The 20,088-nt window shown below is 44.2% G+C and overlaps 1 protein-coding gene across 5 annotated transcripts in view; it reads left to right on the top strand.

Moving 5' to 3' along the window:
* The window catches only part of MAPK8 (mitogen-activated protein kinase 8), an 84,423-nt gene that overhangs the window by 26,907 nt on the left and 37,428 nt on the right, over nucleotides 1–20,088 (top strand). For all 5 annotated transcript variants that reach the window (XR_009246459.1, XM_058671082.1, XM_058671083.1 and 2 more), the window contains exon 2: nucleotides 18,220–18,390. Coding sequence is in view for 4 of the 5 variants with exons in the window: in XM_058671082.1 (XP_058527065.1) it covers nucleotides 18,269–18,390 (122 nt within the window). In the remaining variant the exon portion in view is untranslated. The remainder of the gene's footprint in view (nucleotides 1–18,219; nucleotides 18,391–20,088) is intronic.

The following is a 20,088-nucleotide window of genomic DNA, read 5'->3' as shown; positions in this document are numbered from 1 at the left end:
GAGTTTCCTGTGAGAGGTCTCCTGTGAATTTAATTGGCATTCCTTTATATGTCAGTTGATTTTTTCTCACATGCACATCTAGGGATCTTTCCCTTATGTTTGATTGAAGAGAGCTTGACTATCATGTGTTGTGGTGAAGACTGCTTTTGGTCAAGCCTGTTGGGAGTTCTGTGCCCCTCCTGGATGTTGTGTCCCAATTCTTTCTCTAGATTGGGGAAAATTTCCCTTATTATTTCATTAAATACACCTTTAGTCCCAGCTTCTCTTTCTGCACCTTCTGGGACTGCCGTAATTCTTATATTTGGCCTTGTGATAGTGTCTCTTAACTCTTGAATACTTTTTTTTTTTTTTAGCTTACCCAGCTCTGCTCTCAGCTTGGAGGACTTGTTCTGCCAAAGACAGCTGGGCAGTGTCTCCCCAGGTTAGGCTTCAGTAGGTATGCGGTATGTGCAGTTCCAGTGTCTCTCTGTAAAATCTGCTTCGCACCAAAAAATAAATAAATCTTTGCAAAAAAAAAATCATTTTTCTTTGTTGAATTTTCAGAATTTTTTTAATATTCTGAATATAAGACCTTTGTCCAAAAAAAGAGCTTTGTCAGATACAAATGCAACAAAACAAGTATTTTCCCCCAGTGTGTGGATTTTACAGTTTGTTGATCATTTCCTTTGATGTACAACAGTTTGAAGTTCGTCTTTTGTTGTTGTTGTTGTTTTGCTCTTTTAAAAGATTGTTTTATTTGAACGTTAGAGTTAGAGGGATCCATCTGCTGTTTTACTCCCCATTGACTGCAATAGCCAGAGGTGAGCTGTTCTGAAGCCAGGAGCCAGGAGATTCTTACAGGTTTCCCACTTGCGTGCAGGGACCCAAGGTGTTGGGCTGTCCTCTTCTGCTTTCCCAGGACATTGGCAGGGAGCTGGAAGGGAAGAGCAGCCAGGACTCTAACTGGCACCTGGGTGGGATGCCACTACCACAGGCGGAGTACTACCCTGAGAGACTGCTGTGCCAACCCCAGTTCATCTGTATCTTTGTTTTGTGGTATCTCAGGGGCAGGCTTTTCCAGTTGAATTGTCTCAGCACCCGTGCTAACAGTCTGCGGACAGTTGATGTGTGTGAGTTTATTTGTGGACTTAGCAGTGTCTCCCGTTGATCGGCGTGTCTTTCCTTAAGCCAGTGCCGTGCAGTTTTGCTTGCTTTGTGCAGTAAGCTTTGGAACCAGAAAGTGTGATACCATCAGCCTCATCTTTTTGAAGACAGCATTTTGTTTTACTGATGTTCTCCAACTCTTCATTTTAATTGATTTGTTTCAATTCCTTACTTCTTTTTACTGTATTAATTAGTTTTATTGCTCCTTTGTTAACCTAACATTTAACATATTATTTTTTTCCCTTAACTGGCTTGCACAAATATAATCTAACCCCAGCTGGTGCTTTCATAATTTTTTTCTTAATAATTTACTGATTCAATTCAGGCACAGTTTTTGTCCTTTTAAAGATGTTTCACATGGTTTTATAAACATTGATCATTCCAGTGTTTAAATTCCTTGCATCTATCTGCTTTTGTGGCCAGGATTTCCTGATTAAGTCATGGAGCTTGTCCTGTCAGATGTCAGGACATATTATAAAATGGAAGGAATGACAGCATCATGGATAGAAGGCAGCCAGAAGAAGGGAGAGGGTGCCCTCCCTTGCCCCCCCAGCTACTACAGGCCACCTCAGTAAGGTGCTGGAATACTGCAGTACTAAATTGGATATCTTCTTCTCAGTGCAAAAATCAATGTAACTTGAATTTTTAAGATCTTTGCATAACAGCAACAATAAACCTTCACCGAGGTAAAATTCGAGCATATCCGCCATGATTTGGTGAGGAGGATTAATATGCAGAAGGCAGATCGGATGGGCTATGTTGTTTCAAAATATCAGTCAGAAAACTTCCTGAAGGGTGTGATACAGCAATGCACTCGGAGCCAGAAGAAGATAAAGGTCCACGCTGCTCTGGTGGAAAGCCAGTTCCCTCAACAGAGAGTCTATTGCAGGGAAACAGGTTGTTGCAGAGGCTCGCAGTCTGAGGGGCAGGAGGGGACAGCTGTCACCCGTGCTTCATCCACTGCGCCAGTTAGCCAGAGCACTTCTTAAAGGAGGCGTGGGGAGTTGCTGTAGTGGATATATTGGGTTCAGTTGAGTGGGAGGCCAGTTTCCAGGGTTGGCCTGAAACGGGTGGAGCTGTGTTCCTTTGCAAAGCTTGACTCTGCTGTGGCTGGTCAGGTGGTGCTGCTGGCTTTGGCATCAGGCTTGGCGGCTTCAGATTCCTTCCTTGTTTGAGGTCTCGTGATTCTGGCTGTTTCCTTATAGTCAGTTCTTGGAATTCTTAAGCAAGCATTATTTGTTGAGCTTAACACACACTTGGTTAGTTACAAGTTCAGCAAAGAAAATGTGTTCACCCTAGCTATGCTTACAGCATCTGCAGCATAACTTAGGAGGGCCTCATTTGTCAAATGAGCTGTGTAAAAGTACTTCCAAAAAAAGAAAACTGAAAGAGAAACAGAAAGGATGCTCCATTCCAATAGTATTCAGAGAAGCACAAATCGAAACAAAATGAAATGTTATTAGTTTGCATTAAAAATATCAGTTCTGGGCCCAGCGCAGTAGCCTAGCAGCTAAAGTCCTCGCCTTGCACTCACTGAGATCCCATATGGGGACCGGTTCTAATCTTGGCGGCCCCACTTCCCATCCAGCTTCATGCCTGTGGCCTGGGAAAGCAGTCGAGGATGGCCTAAGGCCTTGGGACCCTGAACCTAAGTGGGAGACCCGGAGGAGGCTCCGAGCTCCTGGCTTCGGATCGACTCAGCTCTGGCCGCTGTGGCTGCGTGTGGAGTGAATCAGCAGATGAAAGATCTTCCTCTCTGTCTGTCCTCCTCTTTCTATATCAGACTTTGCAAAAAAGAAAAAAAATTTTTTTTTCAGACAGAAAAGTTTATTTGCAAAGGGAAGGGAGAAGAAGGGGAAGCACCTCCTGAGAGAAAGTCAGGAGATGGGGTGCCTCTCAAAGGAGGGAGGGACAGACACCCTTATTATTATTAGTTTTTAATAAAAATAAATCTTAAAAAAGAAGTTCTGAGAGTTGGTGCTACAGAAACAAATGGTCCACTTGGGAACTAATTTTGTATTACCTAGTAAACTGCATGTGTATTTATCCTGTGATGAGCTCCTAGACACCATAGGAAGTAGAGCAGATGACTTCAGAGTGCCAGCACATGCCAGCACGTGTGTGTGGGAGGCAGCCACCTTCCATAGAGCCCCAGGCGGAAACAACGCGCAGAGCCCTCTGCAGCAGCGGGGGCACTGGGCTCCAGTCAGACAGTGGGCTCCATGGCACGGGGATAGTTTGTGATTTACCAGCTCCAGATAAAGCCCAAGAAGCCAACGGCAGAAGGGTGGGTGTACGTGCTGATTTCTGTTATATGGAGTTCCTTAAGAGGAAAACCTGAACAGTATGACTGGGATCAATGCCTGGTTTATGAAATGACAAAAGCATGCATGGGGATGGTTTCTCGAACTTTAGAGCAGGTGGCTTCCTCTGTAGATGAGGGGGTACTAAAGTGTTTTTGGTTTTTAAGATTTAAATTTTTTTTTTTTTAATGGAAAGACAGGTTTATAAGGAGAAGAAGAGACAGTAAGGGAGAGGTCTTCAGTCTGCTGGTTCACTCCCCAAATGGCTGTAATAGCCAAGGCAGAGCTGATCCAAAGCCAGGAGCTTCTTCTGGGTCTCCCCTGTGGGATACAGAGTGCCAAGGTGTTCAGCTGTTCTCAACTGCTTTCCCAGGCCACAAGCAGGGAGCTGGATGGGAAGTGGAGCAGCTGGGATACAAACCTGTGTCTATCTGGAATGATGGCATTTAGAGGTGGAGGCTTAGCTGGTTGAGCTATCGCGACAGCCTCCTTTCTGTTCTTAATACACTTTTTCCATTATACGTGTCACAAGATGAATTCTCTTTTCATTTTATTAATATTTATTGGTTCGAAAGGCCCAGTGATAAAGGGAGACAGGGAGATTTTCCATATTCTGCTTCACGCTCAGCTGACCCCAGCAGCTCAGGGACTGCATCTAGATCTTTCAGCTGACTGACAGGGCCCCACTGCTTGAACCCTCCTCATTAGGGAGCTGGATGGGAGGCAGAACACGCTACAGCCAGCACTCTGATATGGGGTGCCAGCATTGCAGTCACCAGCTGAACTGGCTGTGCCACAACACTGGCTTGTTTCTACAGCAGTTCATCTGTAACTCTGGAAGAAAGGGTGTTTGTTGTTGTTTGTTTTTAAGAGTTTTATTTATTTTTATTGGAAAGTCAGATATACAGAGGAGGAGAGACAGAATGGAAGATCTTCCATTCACTGATTTTACTCCCCATGTGGCTGCAATGTCCGGAGCTGAACTGATCCGAAGCCAGAAGCCAGCAGCCTCCTCCAGGTCTCCCACACTGGTGCATGATCCCAAGGCTTTGGGCCATCTTCAACAGCCTTCCCAGGCCACAAGCAGGGAGCTGGATGGGAAGTGGGGCTGCCAGGATTAGAAGCAGCTCCCAGATGGGATCCCTGTGCATGCAAGACAAGGACTTTAACCTCTAGGCTATCATGCCAAGCCCTGCTTTCTCCCCCCCCCCCCCCCTTTTAGCCAAAGAAAAAAACTAAGTAATAAGAATGGCTTTAAAAAGAAAGACCTAGATTGGTCAGTATTATGGGGACGTTGTCATGACAGCCAATTCATGCTGCCTGGGAGCCCCACAGCCCTTTAGAGGTCCCCGCCACCTTGTTACCTTACAGGATCCTGGCATTAACAGTACTGAAACTGAGGTTTCATCTTGCTGCTTGCTGTTGTTGCCTGAAAATCTCTCTGTTCTAGGTTGGTTTCCTGTAGTTTGTGCCACTGCTTTATCTATCTTACACTGTTCTTGCTTTCCTGGTGGTTCCAGCTCTCTTCCGTTCTCCTTTCCTCCCGCCTCATGCTGCTTGCTCCCCAGGACCAGAAGCCACTGAACACAGACTCCCTCTGTTTCATGTACCTCTCTCTCCTAGGCTGCAGTTTCCTTGTTGCTTTATTTATAGAGTAGTGCTTACACTTCGTAAGAACAGGGGCATGGTCTTCCCCACTGCGGCCTCCCTTTCAGGTTGTAAGCCAGTAGAACTTTTTTGGCCCTCTGTGCTGCAATGGTTGCGTTTTTGTTTTTTGGTTTTTTTTAAGATTTATTTATTTTTATTTGAAAGGCAGTTTTAGAGAGAACATGTATGCCCGCACTCCGAACTGCTGGATCATTCTCCAGATGGCCATAGCTGCTGGAACTGAGTCAATCTGAAGCCAGAAGCCAGGAGCTTCTTTCTGGGTCTCCCAGGTGGGTGCAGGGTCCCAAGATTTGGGCTGTTCTCTGCTGCCTTCCATAGCCATAAGCAGGGAGTGGAGCAGCTGTAACTAGAGGTATGGCACCCATACCATACCAGTGCCTCAAGGTGAAGGATTAACCTATTAAGCCACTGTGCTGGCCCCACAAAGTGGTTGCTGTTTCTTGGACTGTTATAGTTCTCTAAATTTTCTTTCTTACCTTCATGGCTATTGCTACGTACTTCTTTCTACTCCCCTCCTTCTCTCCCTTCTCCTATTAAAAACAAAACAAAATAAAACAAAACAAACAAAAACTCAGGTGTAGATCTTAGCTAAGGTCTGTAACCTGCCACCATCTTTGTTCTTACCACATTGTATGTAAGATGAAATGTATATGCCGTGTTTTCTGTTTGGGTTCATGTGTCGTTACCCTTCCTGGCACCCATCTGGCTTCCTCTTCACTGCCTATATACCAGGCGGGTAGTGGTCCGGTGGTTTTTTCTGGTACTTCGCTGGAGTCCTTGGCCTGGCATCGCCCGAGGCCTCGGGGACGGGCTGAGACACAGGGCGAGAGGAGCACCCGGGCTTCCATCCTGGCTTCCTTGCAATTGCAGCTTCTTGGCTTGTGACCTTGGACCCTGCACCCATATGGAGACCTAGGAAGAGGTCTGACCTGCTGATTCAGCCTGGCCCAGCCCTGGCTGTTGCAGGCATTTGGGGAGTGAACCAGCAGATGGAAGAGCTGTGTCTCTTTCAAATAAAATAAAAATATGTGAAAAGTAAAAACGTGAAGGTCTCAGGTGGTTCTTCATGTTGTGTAGTGCCGTAAATCCATCCATGCTTGCTTGCTTGCTTGCTCAAGGTGGGCCAGGCTGTTCAGCTTTCCTCGGGGGTGGAAGGTTTGTCTTTGGTCCTCTCCTCCCGCTGTTCTTGCCCTGGACTCTCATCTCGTGACCCTCCTGCCCCTCCCTAATTGGCGACTCTCAGGGAGAAAGGCAGGCAAAGTGGGGTAACATCTACTTTAGGTTGAATTCTTAAAGTATTTCTCATTGCATTTTCATCTTCTCTGACCTTGCTAAACTAGAATATCTTGTTTTTATTGATAAGTGTTCTCTGTTCCTTGGTCTCGGGGATTATTTTTCAGTCGTGTAGAGCACGCAGTTTCCTATGTGAATTAATGGGGAAGAGCACAAATCAAGAACACTTTCTTTCTGTTACCCTTTTTAAATTTTATTGAAGGTACTGTGTCTAAAAGCATTTTTAATTAAGAGCTCTTACTATTCATTCATTCCAGAACCCAAAGTTTTTGAATTAGAGAAATATGTGGGGCCAGCATCATGGTTTAACAGGCTAATCCCCGTCCTTGAAGCACTGGCTTCCCATGCAGGCTCTGGTTTGTGTCCCAGATTCTCCATTCCTGCTCCAGCTCGCTGCTCATGGCCTGGGAAAGCATGGAAGATACTTCAGGTCCTCGGGCCCCTGCACCCACGTGGCAGACGCACATCAAGCCATCATCTGCTAGCTTCTGCCTTGTCCAACCCTGGCTTTTGCACCACTGGCGGAGTGAACCAGTGGATGGGAGAGTCTCTGTCTGTCTCTCCTTCTCTTTAACTCTGCCTTTCAAATAAGTAATAAAACAAATAACTTAAGGGAGTTTTAATCTCTAGTTTTCATGTTTAGCTTTCTGGTAAGTCCTAATTCTACTCAGATATATCGCTACTTTATCCCTCCTCTTTCCCCGATGCCTACTACTTAATTCTTTTTTTTTTTTTAAAGATTTATTCATTTTTTATTACAGCCAGATATACACAGAGGAGGAGAGACAGAGAGGAAGATCTTCCGTCCGATGATTCACTCCCCAAGTGAGCCACAACGGGCCGATGCGCGCCGATCCGAAGCCGGGAACCTGGAACCTCTTCCGGGTCTCCCACGCGGGTGCAGGGTCCCAATGCATTGGGCCGTCCTCAACTGCTTTCCCAGGCCACAAGCAGGGAGCTGGATGGGAAGTGGGGCTGCCAGGATTAGAACCGGCACCCATATGGGATCCCGGGGCTTTCAAGGCGAGGACTTTAGCCGCTAGGCTATGCCTTCGGGCCCACCTACTACTTAATTCTCTACCACATTTTATGGGTTGTAATTTAGCACTCCCAGGAACATGTTGTGTTCATGGAAGAGAATTGGAACCTAGGGCATTTTTCTTACAGTGGTACATGTCTTCTCTCATCCACTAGATGGCGCCTGGATACTGCTTTGTCAGCTCGGTGACCCTAGCCTGCTCTGCCTGGGAATTCCTTTCTGAATATGGCCTGCTTTTCCTTTGTCTGGATGGGCCCTATCTGGATCTGTTGCTCTAATGCGTTACAAGTTTGTGATGGTAGACTTTCTCATGCTTTCTGGTTGTGTGTGCACATCTGAAAAGGAGCTGAAGTTTTTCCTAATCAGAAGTAAAGACAGTACAGTGTTTTTGAGGGTTTTTTTTCCTCCCTATTTCCAAGAACTTTTTGGGATATACTTGAAAAGCGACTTGAGTTTAGTTGCTAACAGTATGTATATAGGTTCCCTCAAACGAACTAGTAACTCATCCTTTTCCTCTGGCATTTAGTCATTTTGAGACTTTTTCCAGGATGTGGTGGGGCCTTAGGCATGTGTTAGGACTATTTGCTTTAGTTCAGTAGTAAGAAGAGTATGTAGTATTTATGTGCTTGAGACTGTGCTAGACAGTAAGGTGAAATACCTGGATAAATAAGCATGAGGTGTTTCTTAGTAGGGCAGTTTCCTGCTGCGTTAATTTTTTTCCCTTAAGTTCTAAGTCAGATAATACTTAGAATGAAATCACTGACGTAGTTATACTTTGTAACCAGTGAGGAGAGTTTTATTTCTTTTATACTCTGTTCTTACACAAACTTTTAAAAAATGATTCAAAATATTTTGTATTTGGTTGTTTTGAGTTAAGTACAATGGAAAAGGAGCTAGAATTGATGAATACTTGTCACATGCCAATTCCTTTTCTTTTCTTTTTTCTTTTTGTTTTGAGGAATTATTTTATTTGAAAGACAGAATGACAGATGGAGCCAGAGAACTACCATTTCCTGATTCATTCCCCAGGGAGGGGACACTGGGGCCACTACGTCAGGCAGAAGCGAGGGTTCTGGGAGTCTCCCTCCTGGTGACAGGGCCCAAGCCCCTGGACCAGCATGTGCAGCCTCCCGGGAGTGCTAACGGGGGTGGGGGAGAAGGCATGACTAGCACCCTGCCGGGGGCTGCTAACACCCTAAGGGACAGCTTAACCTGCTGCGCCCAGTGCTGCTTCCCAAGGAGGGGTTTTTGTAGTTATTAAATGTATTTATTTTACTATTTTATGACATTTTATGATCCCAGTTCCATAGGCTCTGGGATTTCCCTTGACCCCTCTCCAGACTCCTCCCTGATAAATTATTGTAATAGTATAGTCCTTCATAATCAGTCATATGTGTGTCATCCTGCTATTTTCCTTAAATTATCATAATAGTATAGTCCTTAAATTATTGTAATAGTATAGTCCTTAAATTATTGTAATAGTATAGTCCTTCATAATCAGTCATATGTGTGTCATCCTGCTATTTAAGTGTATCCTGACATTGTAGGCATGGACAATGGCAGAGGGTCAGGCATCCTGTTGTGAAAACATATTTGACAGTTGCATTGGAGTCTGTCTTTGACTTGGAAGTGGAGATGCATACTGCATTGTATCCTCACATCTGGATATGATAGTCTCCATTACAGTTACTATACATCCCCTTAAATGAAAAGCCACAAAACAAAATCAACAACAGGAAGAAGAAATAGAAAATTAGCATGAAGTTAAATAATGTGCTACTGAATGACCAATGTGTTGCTGAAGAAATTAAAAAAAAAATCAAAAACCTTCTTGAAGAAAATGATACTACTGTGTGAGCTACGAGTCAGTGAGAAAATAATGAAAAATTTTTTTGAGTGAATTAAAATAAAAATAAAAAATATCCAAATCCCTGAAATGTAGTGTAAACAGAATTGAAAGGGCTATTGATCTTGTACTTTGTGTGAAGGTTGCCTTATAGCAAAGAGAACATATATTTGTCCTTCTGGATTGACTTGTGTCACTGAGCGTAATGGTCATTTGGGACCATTTTGGTTGCAAATGGTAGAATTTCATTCTTTTTAATGTCTGAGTAGTATTCCACGGGGTAGATGTACCACAGTGTTTTTACCCAGTCCTCTTGTAATGGCATCTGGGTTGTTTTCATATCTTTGCTATTGTAGATTATGCTGCTGTAAATATAGGATTAATTTCATAATTCATCAGTGGGTATATACTCACACATCATAATGGTTTGGAAAACATTGGTATATAGGATTGAAAAGTAAAGTTTTTTTTTTTCTTATATTACTAAATTTATTGTAAAGCAGTTTGAATATTTGGAAAGCTCTAATGCAGTTTGATAGCTGGCTTTTAAAAAAAGCCCAACAGCAGTTTTCTATCTTTCCCCCCAAAAACCCTGCTTTCTTACTTAAATTCTCCACACTACCTAATCACCAAATGTTTTATTTTTGTTTTCTAGACTTGAAAATTTAGCTGAGTGATTTGAAGGTATTGAACTAAGAACTGAGGTTACAATTAGACTAAAGAAAAGTCATTATAGACACTGCGGTTCAGTTTCTTCATTTGTGTTAAATTGCTATACACGGGACCCGGCGGCGTGGCCTAGCGGCTAAAGTCCTTGCCTTGAAAGCCCCGGGATCCCATATGGGTGCCGGTTCTAATCCTGGCAGCTCCACTTCCCATCCAGCTCCCTGCTTGTGGCCTGGGAAAGCAGTTGAGGACGGCCCAGTGCATCGGGACACTACACCCGCGTGGGAGACCCGGAAGAGGTTCCAGGTTCCCGGCTTCGGATCGGCGCTCATCGGCCCGTTGCGGCTCACTTGGGGAGTGAATCATCGGACGGAAGATCTTCCTCTCTGTCTCTCCTCCTCTCTGTATATCTGACTTTGTAATAAAAAAAATAAATCTTTAAAAAAATTGCTATACATGTTTTATCTTGCATAACCAAGAAACTTTACAATTCTTGATTGACAAAAACATAGAACACTACATAAATGTTGAATGTGGTGAGAAATGTAGGGAGAAAATCAATGAAAGGTGCCATTATCTGGCCTTACATAATGGCTCATGTTTGAACACTTGGAAATAGCAGGAAAGGACATTTCATGTAAAGGGAACATAGGCATGAAGGCAGAACAGTTTGCTTTGTTCAAGAAATAAAAGTGGTACAATTGGGTGAACTTTGGTCCAGTTTTGGGGGTACAGACAGACATTTCTTTCATCGGTTGTATTTACAGGTTGTGATCATAGAATATAGTTGGATTGAGCACAGGTGGAGAAATTAGTTCAAAAATTATTAAAATATAGACAAAACAACTTGAAGTAAAACAGTATCAACAGAAATAGAAAAAGTTACCTGCCAAGACTTTGGTGTAAAATTGATGTTATTTAGCCAGTGGCTGTATTAACTGATTGAGAAGTGGCTGCGTATCTGCTGTGCGGTTCTCAGAACACAGCTGGGAGTGAAGCGTGTGCTCCTTGCTCCCCCAGGTGTTAGTCCAGTGCATGCTCGTAGGGTGATGGCTTTGTGGGCCTGGAGGACAAGCAGTGTGCCCTGGGAGCCAGGGCACTGATGAGTAAGCTTCACCAGGACAGGTAGGCTGCAGATGGAACAAAACCTCTGTTGGCTTAAAGGTGAGAGATTGTGATACTTAAAAAAATTATTTATTAATGTATTTGAAAGGCAGTGTGGCTCAGACAGGGGAGAGAGAGAGAGAGAGATTGGTCTTCCATCAGTGGTTCACCCCCAACTGGTCCTACAGGCTGGAGCTGGGCCAGTCTTAAGCCAGAAGTGTCTCTGAGTCTTCCTCAGGGGTGCAGGGATCCAAACACTTGGGCCATCCTGCACTGCCTTCTCAGCACATCAGCAGGGAGGTGGACCAGAAGTGGAGCAGCTGGGATTCCAGCCAGTGCCTGTATGGGATGCTAGTGCTACAAGTGGCGCCTTCTCCCACTATGCTGTGATGCTGCCAGCCCCAAAACTGTGGTATTTTTAAATCACTGCATTGTAGCTGGATTCTGGGATTAGGGAGGGAAGGATCTAATAAGAGATGAGGGCCAAATGACCCAGAACCCTGGAATCCTAATGGAGGATTCTGCCTTGAGAACAGAAGAAACTGTGGTTTGATTCTAAGCAAGGCAGACTCTAGATCAAATTTGCGAGTTGTAGGAAGTGCAAGCTGGACCACGCGAGGGCTGACAAGCAGTCATGGCTGTCGTGCTCCCAGGTTCTCTTACAGTACACGGTGTCTACTTTTCTCTTTCTCATCTGCTTTATTGTTCTTTCTATGTATACTGGTTTCTTTGCTTCTCAAGTTAGAAAGGTAATGCTCCGAGTTTCTTTCCTGCTTGCAGTTCCCCTTGAAAGAGTTTAATTGGTACCTTAAGTCAACTGAACTCGTAGTCTGATTAACTGTGGCTAGTGGACAGAGTCATTCCACTCAAGTGTGACTGCTTAGAAGCCCACCTTTCTCTGCCAGTGAGGTGGGTCAGTGAGTTATGGACTGGGCAGATTCTCAGGGAGGAGGCAGTTGCAGAGGATCCCTCTGTCCGCACTGAGAATTGAGGACCAGGGAACCAGGCACGGAGCCACTTTAGATGCAGTAATTCGAGTTTGCGTACTAGGAAGAAAACAGATTTGTGGTAGCTTGAAGCTTGCGTCTCCAGAGTTTTGTGAAAGGTTGACTGCAGGAGGATGAAGCTTCCAGACCAGCTCTGTTTCTGATTTGAGCACTGAGTGAGTGGTGACCATCCCTGAGCTGGCAAGAACACAGGGAAGCCAATTGCATGGCTGGAGAGTCACTGCTGCACAGGGCAGGGCTGGCGGCAGCTTGGTGGCATCTGAATGGAGGTGTCCTCCGGAGCAGGGGAGGAGCTCTGTGGCAGGAAAAGGTTATGACAGTTGACGCTGTGAGAGGGGTCACACTGCTGTGGGAACCTGGAACAAGAGGCCAAGACAGTCCTGAAGAGAACCTCATGGGAGGGTGAGTTTCAGGGGTGGGTAGGCTGCGCTTACAAGAGAGAACTCGGAAAGGAGGAGGTCAGGAAAAATCAGAAAGAGTGATTTTGGAAATCTAAGGAGAGAGTGCTGGAGGCAGGACAGTGGGCAGGCTCAGGTACTCCTGTGCAGAATGAGACAGGGAGCATGTTGACGGCCATGGTGAGTGCATCTAACGGGAGTAGTGAAAACAGAATTGTTGACTGGGGAGCTGAAGAGGTCCGATACAAACAGGATGTGAGCGGTATGGTGGTGACAGGAAGGAAGCAGAGGAGCCAGTAGCTCAGACGGCTCTGAAAGCAGGAAGCAAGCTTGTTAGGAAGGGTGTGTGTGTATTTTGAAAACAGCAGGGTCTTGATTGCACTTGAGCGCTAGGAGGAAGAATGTCATCAGTTCATCAAAATGAGGGACACTTACAGCAGTGTGATGGTGGAGACGAAAGCACAGATCTGTCAGGGAGGGCAGTGGGATGGCATCAGCCCCGTGTGTGCCACTTCGTGTTCTAGCTGCTTCACTGCTGATCCAGGGCCCTGCAGTGCTCCTGGGACAACGGCAGAAGATGGCCCAAGTGCTGGGGCTCCTGCTTCCATGAGGGAGACCGGGTGGCAGGCTTCCGGCCCAGCCCCGGTCGTCGCTGCCGCTTGCGGAGTGAACGTGTACATGGAACAGCTTTCCCTGTCTTGCCCTCATCCTCTGCCTGTTACTCTGCCTGTTGAATGAATAAATAGACGAATATATATTTTTAAAAGACTGTGTGTGGGAAAGCTGGCTTAATGAATGAAAGTTGATATTTCCTCCCTTCTTCTCTTTAGGAAGTGTCTGGAATTATCCATTCAGGAGTGGAGAATTACAAACACCAAAAATGATTTGGTCTGGCCCTGCCAAGGCAGCCCCATGCAGGAGTTGAAATTCAGTAAATCTGTAGCAGGTTCATTTTTAAGTTAATGTTACATGGCCCATAAATGATGTTAGACACACCCAGATGGTCCTTGGGCAAAAGTGGTTCCCCACCTCTAAACTGCAAATAAGGTGGGGTTGAAGATTGACAAGCAGGGGAACAATTTGAAATAGGTATTGTAGAAATTAGAGAGAATGGGTGATGAGGGAATGTTGGGGCTTTTTCCCTGGCTTAGATTGTAGGCATAGAACTTAAGAAAGCAGCACCTGTACGCACCGTTCTGTTCTTCTGTTTGGTAATCTGCTTACAGCCTCAGAAGGAAGAGAACGGTAGTTTAGCCCATGCCGTTCTGTTTCAGGTTGGCATGTCAGGGTCGCGTGGGGCAAGGATGTTGGCATGGCAGTGAACCATGGAATGTAAGATGAAGAAGTAACGCAAGAAAGGGTGCAGGGAGAGAAGTAGGTGCTGACGAAGGCCTGGGGTCCTTCTGTGCGAAGAGTGAGTGAGACTAACTCAGTGTGAGAGACCGTCTGAATAAAACCTGTGTGAAACTAGAGAATGCTGAACAAGTCACTTCTCAAGGCGTGCGGCAGAACGGTGCTGCCGAGAAAGGCAGCAGAGCTATCTAGTGAGAAGAGCAAGTTAGTTTGTAGGAAAGGGAAGTTGGATTTTCATTGCTTTGAGTTTATGTACCTGTGGAGCATTCCTATTAAGATCTTCAAGAGACATGTGAAAACGTAAGAGAGGGGCTAGGGTTAGAAGCGGAATTGATAGCTTTGCATCGAACCCCTGATTTTCCCAAGCAATGTGAAGTGATGAGGTCATGTCAGATACATCTCAGGAGTGGAAAGCAGGACAGTGGAGGAGGGCTGTTGACAAGGTTTGGACAGCTTGTGAAAAGACGAAAGGGAGTGGGGCTGGCGCATTGGTAGAGCACGCTAATCCTCTGCCTGCAAGCACTTTATTATTTATATGCATAGGTACATATTAAATAAAATTTCTGTTTAGCAGATTTAAATACCTGCCCTATAATTCTTCCTCTTCAGAAAGAGAAAGGGTAGGTCACTAACCGCAAATGCGAGGGCAATGTAAAGATAGCGTGGCTGTTCAGTATCCAGGTGGCACTGTGTGTGCGTGAGTGTTCTGGACATTGGGGTACACTGATGAGCCTCAGGGGCTGCTGCTTTCTCCCGGCAGTGGCGAAGGGGATGAATGTGGTGGGCAGTGGGCTGTGTCTGCTGAACACTGCTGCAGAATGAGCTGGCCGCGGGCGTCTGCACGTCGGGGCGAGCAGAGCTCACGGAAGCACTGTATGGTGCAGAAGTCAACTTAGTGAGACAGCTGGTTTTTCCTGCTTCCTCAACTATGCCTAAAGGGGCATTCAGTCACTTCAAACTACAACACAGTGACGTGCTCTAAGGGTTTAAAAAGATCCATGAGTAAAAATGCCAAGAGAATGCGTGGAGCAAACGACAAAGGCAGAGGCCTACAGAAACACAGCACACTAGAAACACTCAGCATGAAAACAAATGGTCTTGATAACACTCAGGCCCCGAGTAATAAGTGCTGTGATTCTCCTGGGCCCAGCCTGGTAGCAGCTAAAGTCCTCGCCTTGCATGACCCGGGATCCCACATGGGCGCCGGTTCTAATCCCGGCAGCTCCACTTCCCATCCAGCTCCCTGCTGTGGCCTAGGAAAGCAGTCGAGGATGGCCTAAAGCCTTGGGACCCTGCACCCGTGTGGGAGACCCCGAAGAGGCTCCAGGCTCCTGGCATCAGATAGGCTCAGTCCCAACCGCTGTAGTCACTTGGGGAGTGAATCGTTGGATGGAAGATCTTCCTGTCTATCTCTCCCCCTCTCTCTATATCTGACTTTACAATAAAAAAAAATTAAGAAATCTTTTAAAAAAGGAAATTGACTGTTATATTGTATCAAATATAGCCAGAACATGGCTACTAATTTTTTTATAAACATATAAGCATTATTTTTAAAGATGTGCTGCCAAAAACCCACTATTCAAACCCTTACCGTCGCCTTCATCTCCCACTGACTCCTAACCTTCTAGAGAGCCACTCATAAGTCCCCAATCCAGCAGCCTGTTGGGTCATTCTTTGAGCCTCTCTTAAGTTTTTTGTTTTGTTTTGTTTTGAATTTATTTATCTGAAAGATTTTATAGTTATGGGGATGAGAGAGAGGTAGGTCGGTCTTCTGTTTGCTGGTTCACTCCTCAAATGACCGCAGTGGCCAGGGCCGAGCTGGTCTAGAGCCAAAAGTTTCCTCCAGATTTTCCACATGGGTGCAGGAGCCCAAGGACTGGGGGCGTCTTCTGCCGCCTTCCCAGGCCATAAGGGAGGCTGCAGTCAAGTGGGGTAGCCAGAACTGAAACTGACGCCCATATGGGATGCCAGTGCCGGCCCTGTTATGTTTATTTTAGTTTCTGGTCGTTGATTTTGCTGCTTCATTGGTAGTAAGGAAGGATTTTTATGGATCAGGCTTTTTCCTGAGGGGACAGCTTGAAAAGATCTAGAGCATAAATTGAAGCTTTTTGTGTGGTTGGTATAAAGTCATGGCTGGATAATTAAGCTTTCCACTAATTTTGCAACTTTAACTTAGCTTTGCTGTATTTGGTTATCATAATCAAAGGGAAATGCTGCTTTTCTCCATCTTGCCAAGCTTTCAGAATCTGAAACAACACAATTTACTCTAAAATTAAGTAAAAATTTTTTCTCTGCTGGGAGCAGATGCAGTTAATTATTGAAAGCTGTTTGTCATAAAACAATTTTCTTCTAGCATCTACCAGTTTTTAAATGTTCTAATCATAATTATATTGCTGGCAAGATAAAATTGCAGTAAATATACATGGAATGAGCATGAATGATTCTTTGTAGTTTACCTCTGGGATAGTTCTCATTAACTATTTCTAGTTTGTGGCTTTGGAGTGTGTCTGGTGATGATTGAATGTGGTTAACATTTTCTTCTAGCAGTTTGAGAAACTTACTAGTGAAAGACTTGAAAAAGTTGTTTTTAGAACATGTCAGGCACTTGAATCTCGCTTTAAAAGACTGAGTTATTTTGTGTGGCCAAATTTTATTTATTTCTCCAAAGTTAGTTTTTGGATGGGTGATGATTTAAACTAACATGTAGTAAATTTTACACATGCGAATTGCGTTCTCTCTTTTCCCGGCTGGAACTGGGCCTGAGTTGAGAGCAGCATAAGGGTTCCAGATCCGGCATGTGGCTGTCTTCCTTCATCACCCTTGTCACAGCTTAGATACAGTTGGCCAGGTCCCAGTGTGCTGCAGGTCTGTCTGTCTGAACTGCAGGCCCTGCGGGGGAGCCAGCTGCTCACTGCTGCACAGTCCCCAGCGTAATACCCAGCTCAGGGATTCTAGTGAATACTCAGCAACTGGAGGGAGCCGGTCAGCCTCTGTGACTCCTGTCTTGGGGTGGTTACGGCTGCCCACCTAACTGTGGGCCCTCTGCTGTTCATGGGCTGCCCACATGATCCTGTTCAGACTTCTGTTGCTGGGCCCCTCTGTTGTGAGTAAAGAGAAGCCCTTCTTTGCCATGGTTCTTGGAGCTGAAAGGGAAATACACTTTTTTATTAACCCCACTTTGGGTTTCAGCAAGGTAAGAAAATGAAACATAGGGTTCAAAAAGTTTGTGAAAGTAAGTATTAAAAGCATTCATGAGTCCAGTATTTTTGCACCAAAATGTTTATCATTTAATTTAATTGAGTTTTCCATATTTTTTGAAGTTCTGGTGTACTGAGTGCTTCCTTCTGCCTTTTGAGGCTTGTTTTTTCCTGCCCTGCTTCTCACCCTTGCAGCCCTTGCAGCCTCCACGTGTGCCTCACGTCAGGAAGTTGCTGTTTTGGAGGTCAGGCTGTCCAGCGACAGTACTTGGGCCTCTCCCGCTTGCCAGGCAGGAATGAGGCCTGCTCACCAGCTTAGGGACCTGGTCTTGCACTAGACACTGTGACTGTTGATTACTAAGGAATCAAAGGTCTGCTCAGTCTGTCACAGCTGCTAAGGCTTCAGTACTCTAGTACTTTCATCCTCACACAAAAGGATGGATTTTAATTTTAAACTGTGGATATCTTTTAAAACATGATTATTTGTGATCATCTGCTTTCAGTTTTTAAGTGAATTAAGAATGTTTTAATAAAGCCATTGGCTTCTGTAAGGCCCCCCAACAGGGAAAACCTTACCATCTGTCTCGAGAGAGTGAGTTTCCCCAATGTCCACCGAAGACGAGACTTGATGCAAAAGCAAGAGGCTTTATTCGATCACCAGCGCGCTGGGGCCGGGGCCAATTCCTCATGCAGGAGGCTGGGCATCGCCCCCGAGTCATGGTATAGCATTCTTTTTAAAGGCTAAACCAAGGCTAAAATCACAAAACCATAAAACCATAAACATAAACAGGGAGGGGGCCATGCAATTTGGGGGGGGGCTAGTTGCAGGTGCCCCTTATCTCTCAGGCTCCCAGGCTGTATCTAAACTTAATCATGAAATATTCCTTCAGCTATTCACTGTTTTCTACTGCAAGCGAAATACGGAAAGCAAAGAAAAAGCAAATTAAATTCTTCTGTCCTTCCAATCCCAAATGTTCCCCTTCACTTCTTGTTTGGGAAGCTGTTTATGCTAATAAGATTTTTAAATGATTATTTAAGTATGACTTGCTAGCCAGTATTAAGTGTTTTTTTTCACTGTTTTTAGTGTTCTTTTAACATGATCTTAGCAGCCTGTGTTAACTACCTACTCAGAGGATAAGGACTTGACTTTGAAGATCAAACAAGTTCATATTATTAATGTGATGTTTTCTTCTGTTTTGCAGCTTCTTGGTGGATATTTGGATGAAGCCATTACATTAATTGCTTGCCATCATGAGCAGAAGCAAGCGTGACAACAATTTTTATAGTGTAGAGATTGGGGATTCTACATTCACTGTCCTGAAGAGGTATCAGAATCTAAAACCAATAGGTTCGGGAGCTCAAGGAATAGTTTGGTAAGTTTTCACTTGTAAAATTAGGCTTTACTCCTGTTTTAATGCCTTGGTAATTCAAACCTTGGTAAATAAACTTGCCTCAGAACATTAAGTTAAAATGATAAAAATTAAGTGAAAGCTATAAACATGGCAACTTATTTTTATTTTTTATAAGCCATAAATATAAACCAGGACTAACCATCCTTAAGTGTAAACTGTGATTAAAGTCTTGGTCATAGAACATACAGAGACAAATAAATGTATCAAGAAAGGATAAGCGGCATGCTTGTTAATTCCATAATACATCCATTCCCATAACTGTTCAAGAAGTCTCACTTCATCATCACTTTCATGCTATAATGAAACTGAAATTTCAGAAATCTTATTACCCTAGGTAATAACATAGCTAATGTCCTCTCTCCAAATGTGTTTCAAAACTCAAATGTATCTTAAATTGATTTTATAAGCTAATTTGTACAAGCGGCTCAGGCTTTGTGTATCAGTATAATGCTTTTTAAGGTGAAATGTAGACCACTCCTGGGGAGACTTCTAATGGTTCTAATGCATTAGGTTAGAAAACAGGTTATTATTTGGGAGAATTAAAGCCACACTGAAGCATAATATCTTTTAAAAAAATATATTTATTTATTTTTATTGGGAAGGAAGATTTACAGAGAGAAGGAGAGACAGAAAGATCTTCTGTCTGTTGGTTCACTCCTTAGATGCTACAACAGCTAGGGTGGGACCAAGCTGATCTGCAACAAAGAGGCTTTTCTGGGTCTCCCACTCAGGTGCAGGGTCCCAAGGTTTTGGGATACTGCTTTCCCAGAGCATAAACAGGGAGATGAATGGGAAGTGGAGTGACCTGGATATGAACCAGGGCCCACGTGGGATCCCTTGCACATGCAAGGGAAGGATTTATCCACTAGGCTACTGCACTGGGCCCATATAAAAGTTTTAGGGTCTACTTTAAAAATCATGAGTGTTTTGGATTTAGCACATCTGCCAGGTTCTTAAAAAATTCTTGTGCATTTGCACCAAGAAATATGCATAGCGCTGTACTTTGCAGCACTGTTCCTTTATGATAGCAAAGATGGAAGCAGCATCAGGTCTATCAACAGAAGAAAAATTTGATTTGGTAGGGATCTAGTATATGTGGAAATAGAACATAATATTTAAAATGAGCTTTAGCTGTGTTTATCAGCAAAGGCTAATCTCAGAAATGTTCAGTTAGACTTAAAAGCAAGCTGTTTATTTTATTTGTGGACGCGCGCACACACACATATGTGCACATTGTTATACCATTTGTATGTAATATAAAATGTGCCAAACAATGCAACATATTTGTGGATACACACATACGAGGAAATGTCAAGGTAGGCACCCAAAAAAGACTGGGGGTATTGCTTGCCTCTGGCAGAGAAAGTGCAGGTTGGCTTTTTAAAGTTTGTATGGTAATTCATATTAGGGTAAAATGTTTAGATCTGTAAGGTTTGTAAAACAAACACTGGTATTACTTCTTTTGTATTCTTGAAACAGTATTAAAAGCTACAAAGTGACAGAGATTTTATGAGCTGTTGGCTGACTGCAGTAGGATTGTAACTAAATACACTGAACCTACCTCAGGTTTGATTTTAGAGACTATTACTATCAGATGGCCTCTTGGTTTAGATCTTACCTCCGTGACTTACTAACCTTGTGACTTCTGGCAAATTTTTG

This window comes from Ochotona princeps, chromosome 13 (assembly GCF_030435755.1).
Source record: "Ochotona princeps isolate mOchPri1 chromosome 13, mOchPri1.hap1, whole genome shotgun sequence".
Classification (NCBI taxonomy): domain Eukaryota; kingdom Metazoa; phylum Chordata; class Mammalia; order Lagomorpha; family Ochotonidae; genus Ochotona; species Ochotona princeps.
Note: the sequence above shows the minus strand (reverse complement) of the source record. Positions and strands in the feature narration are given on the sequence as shown.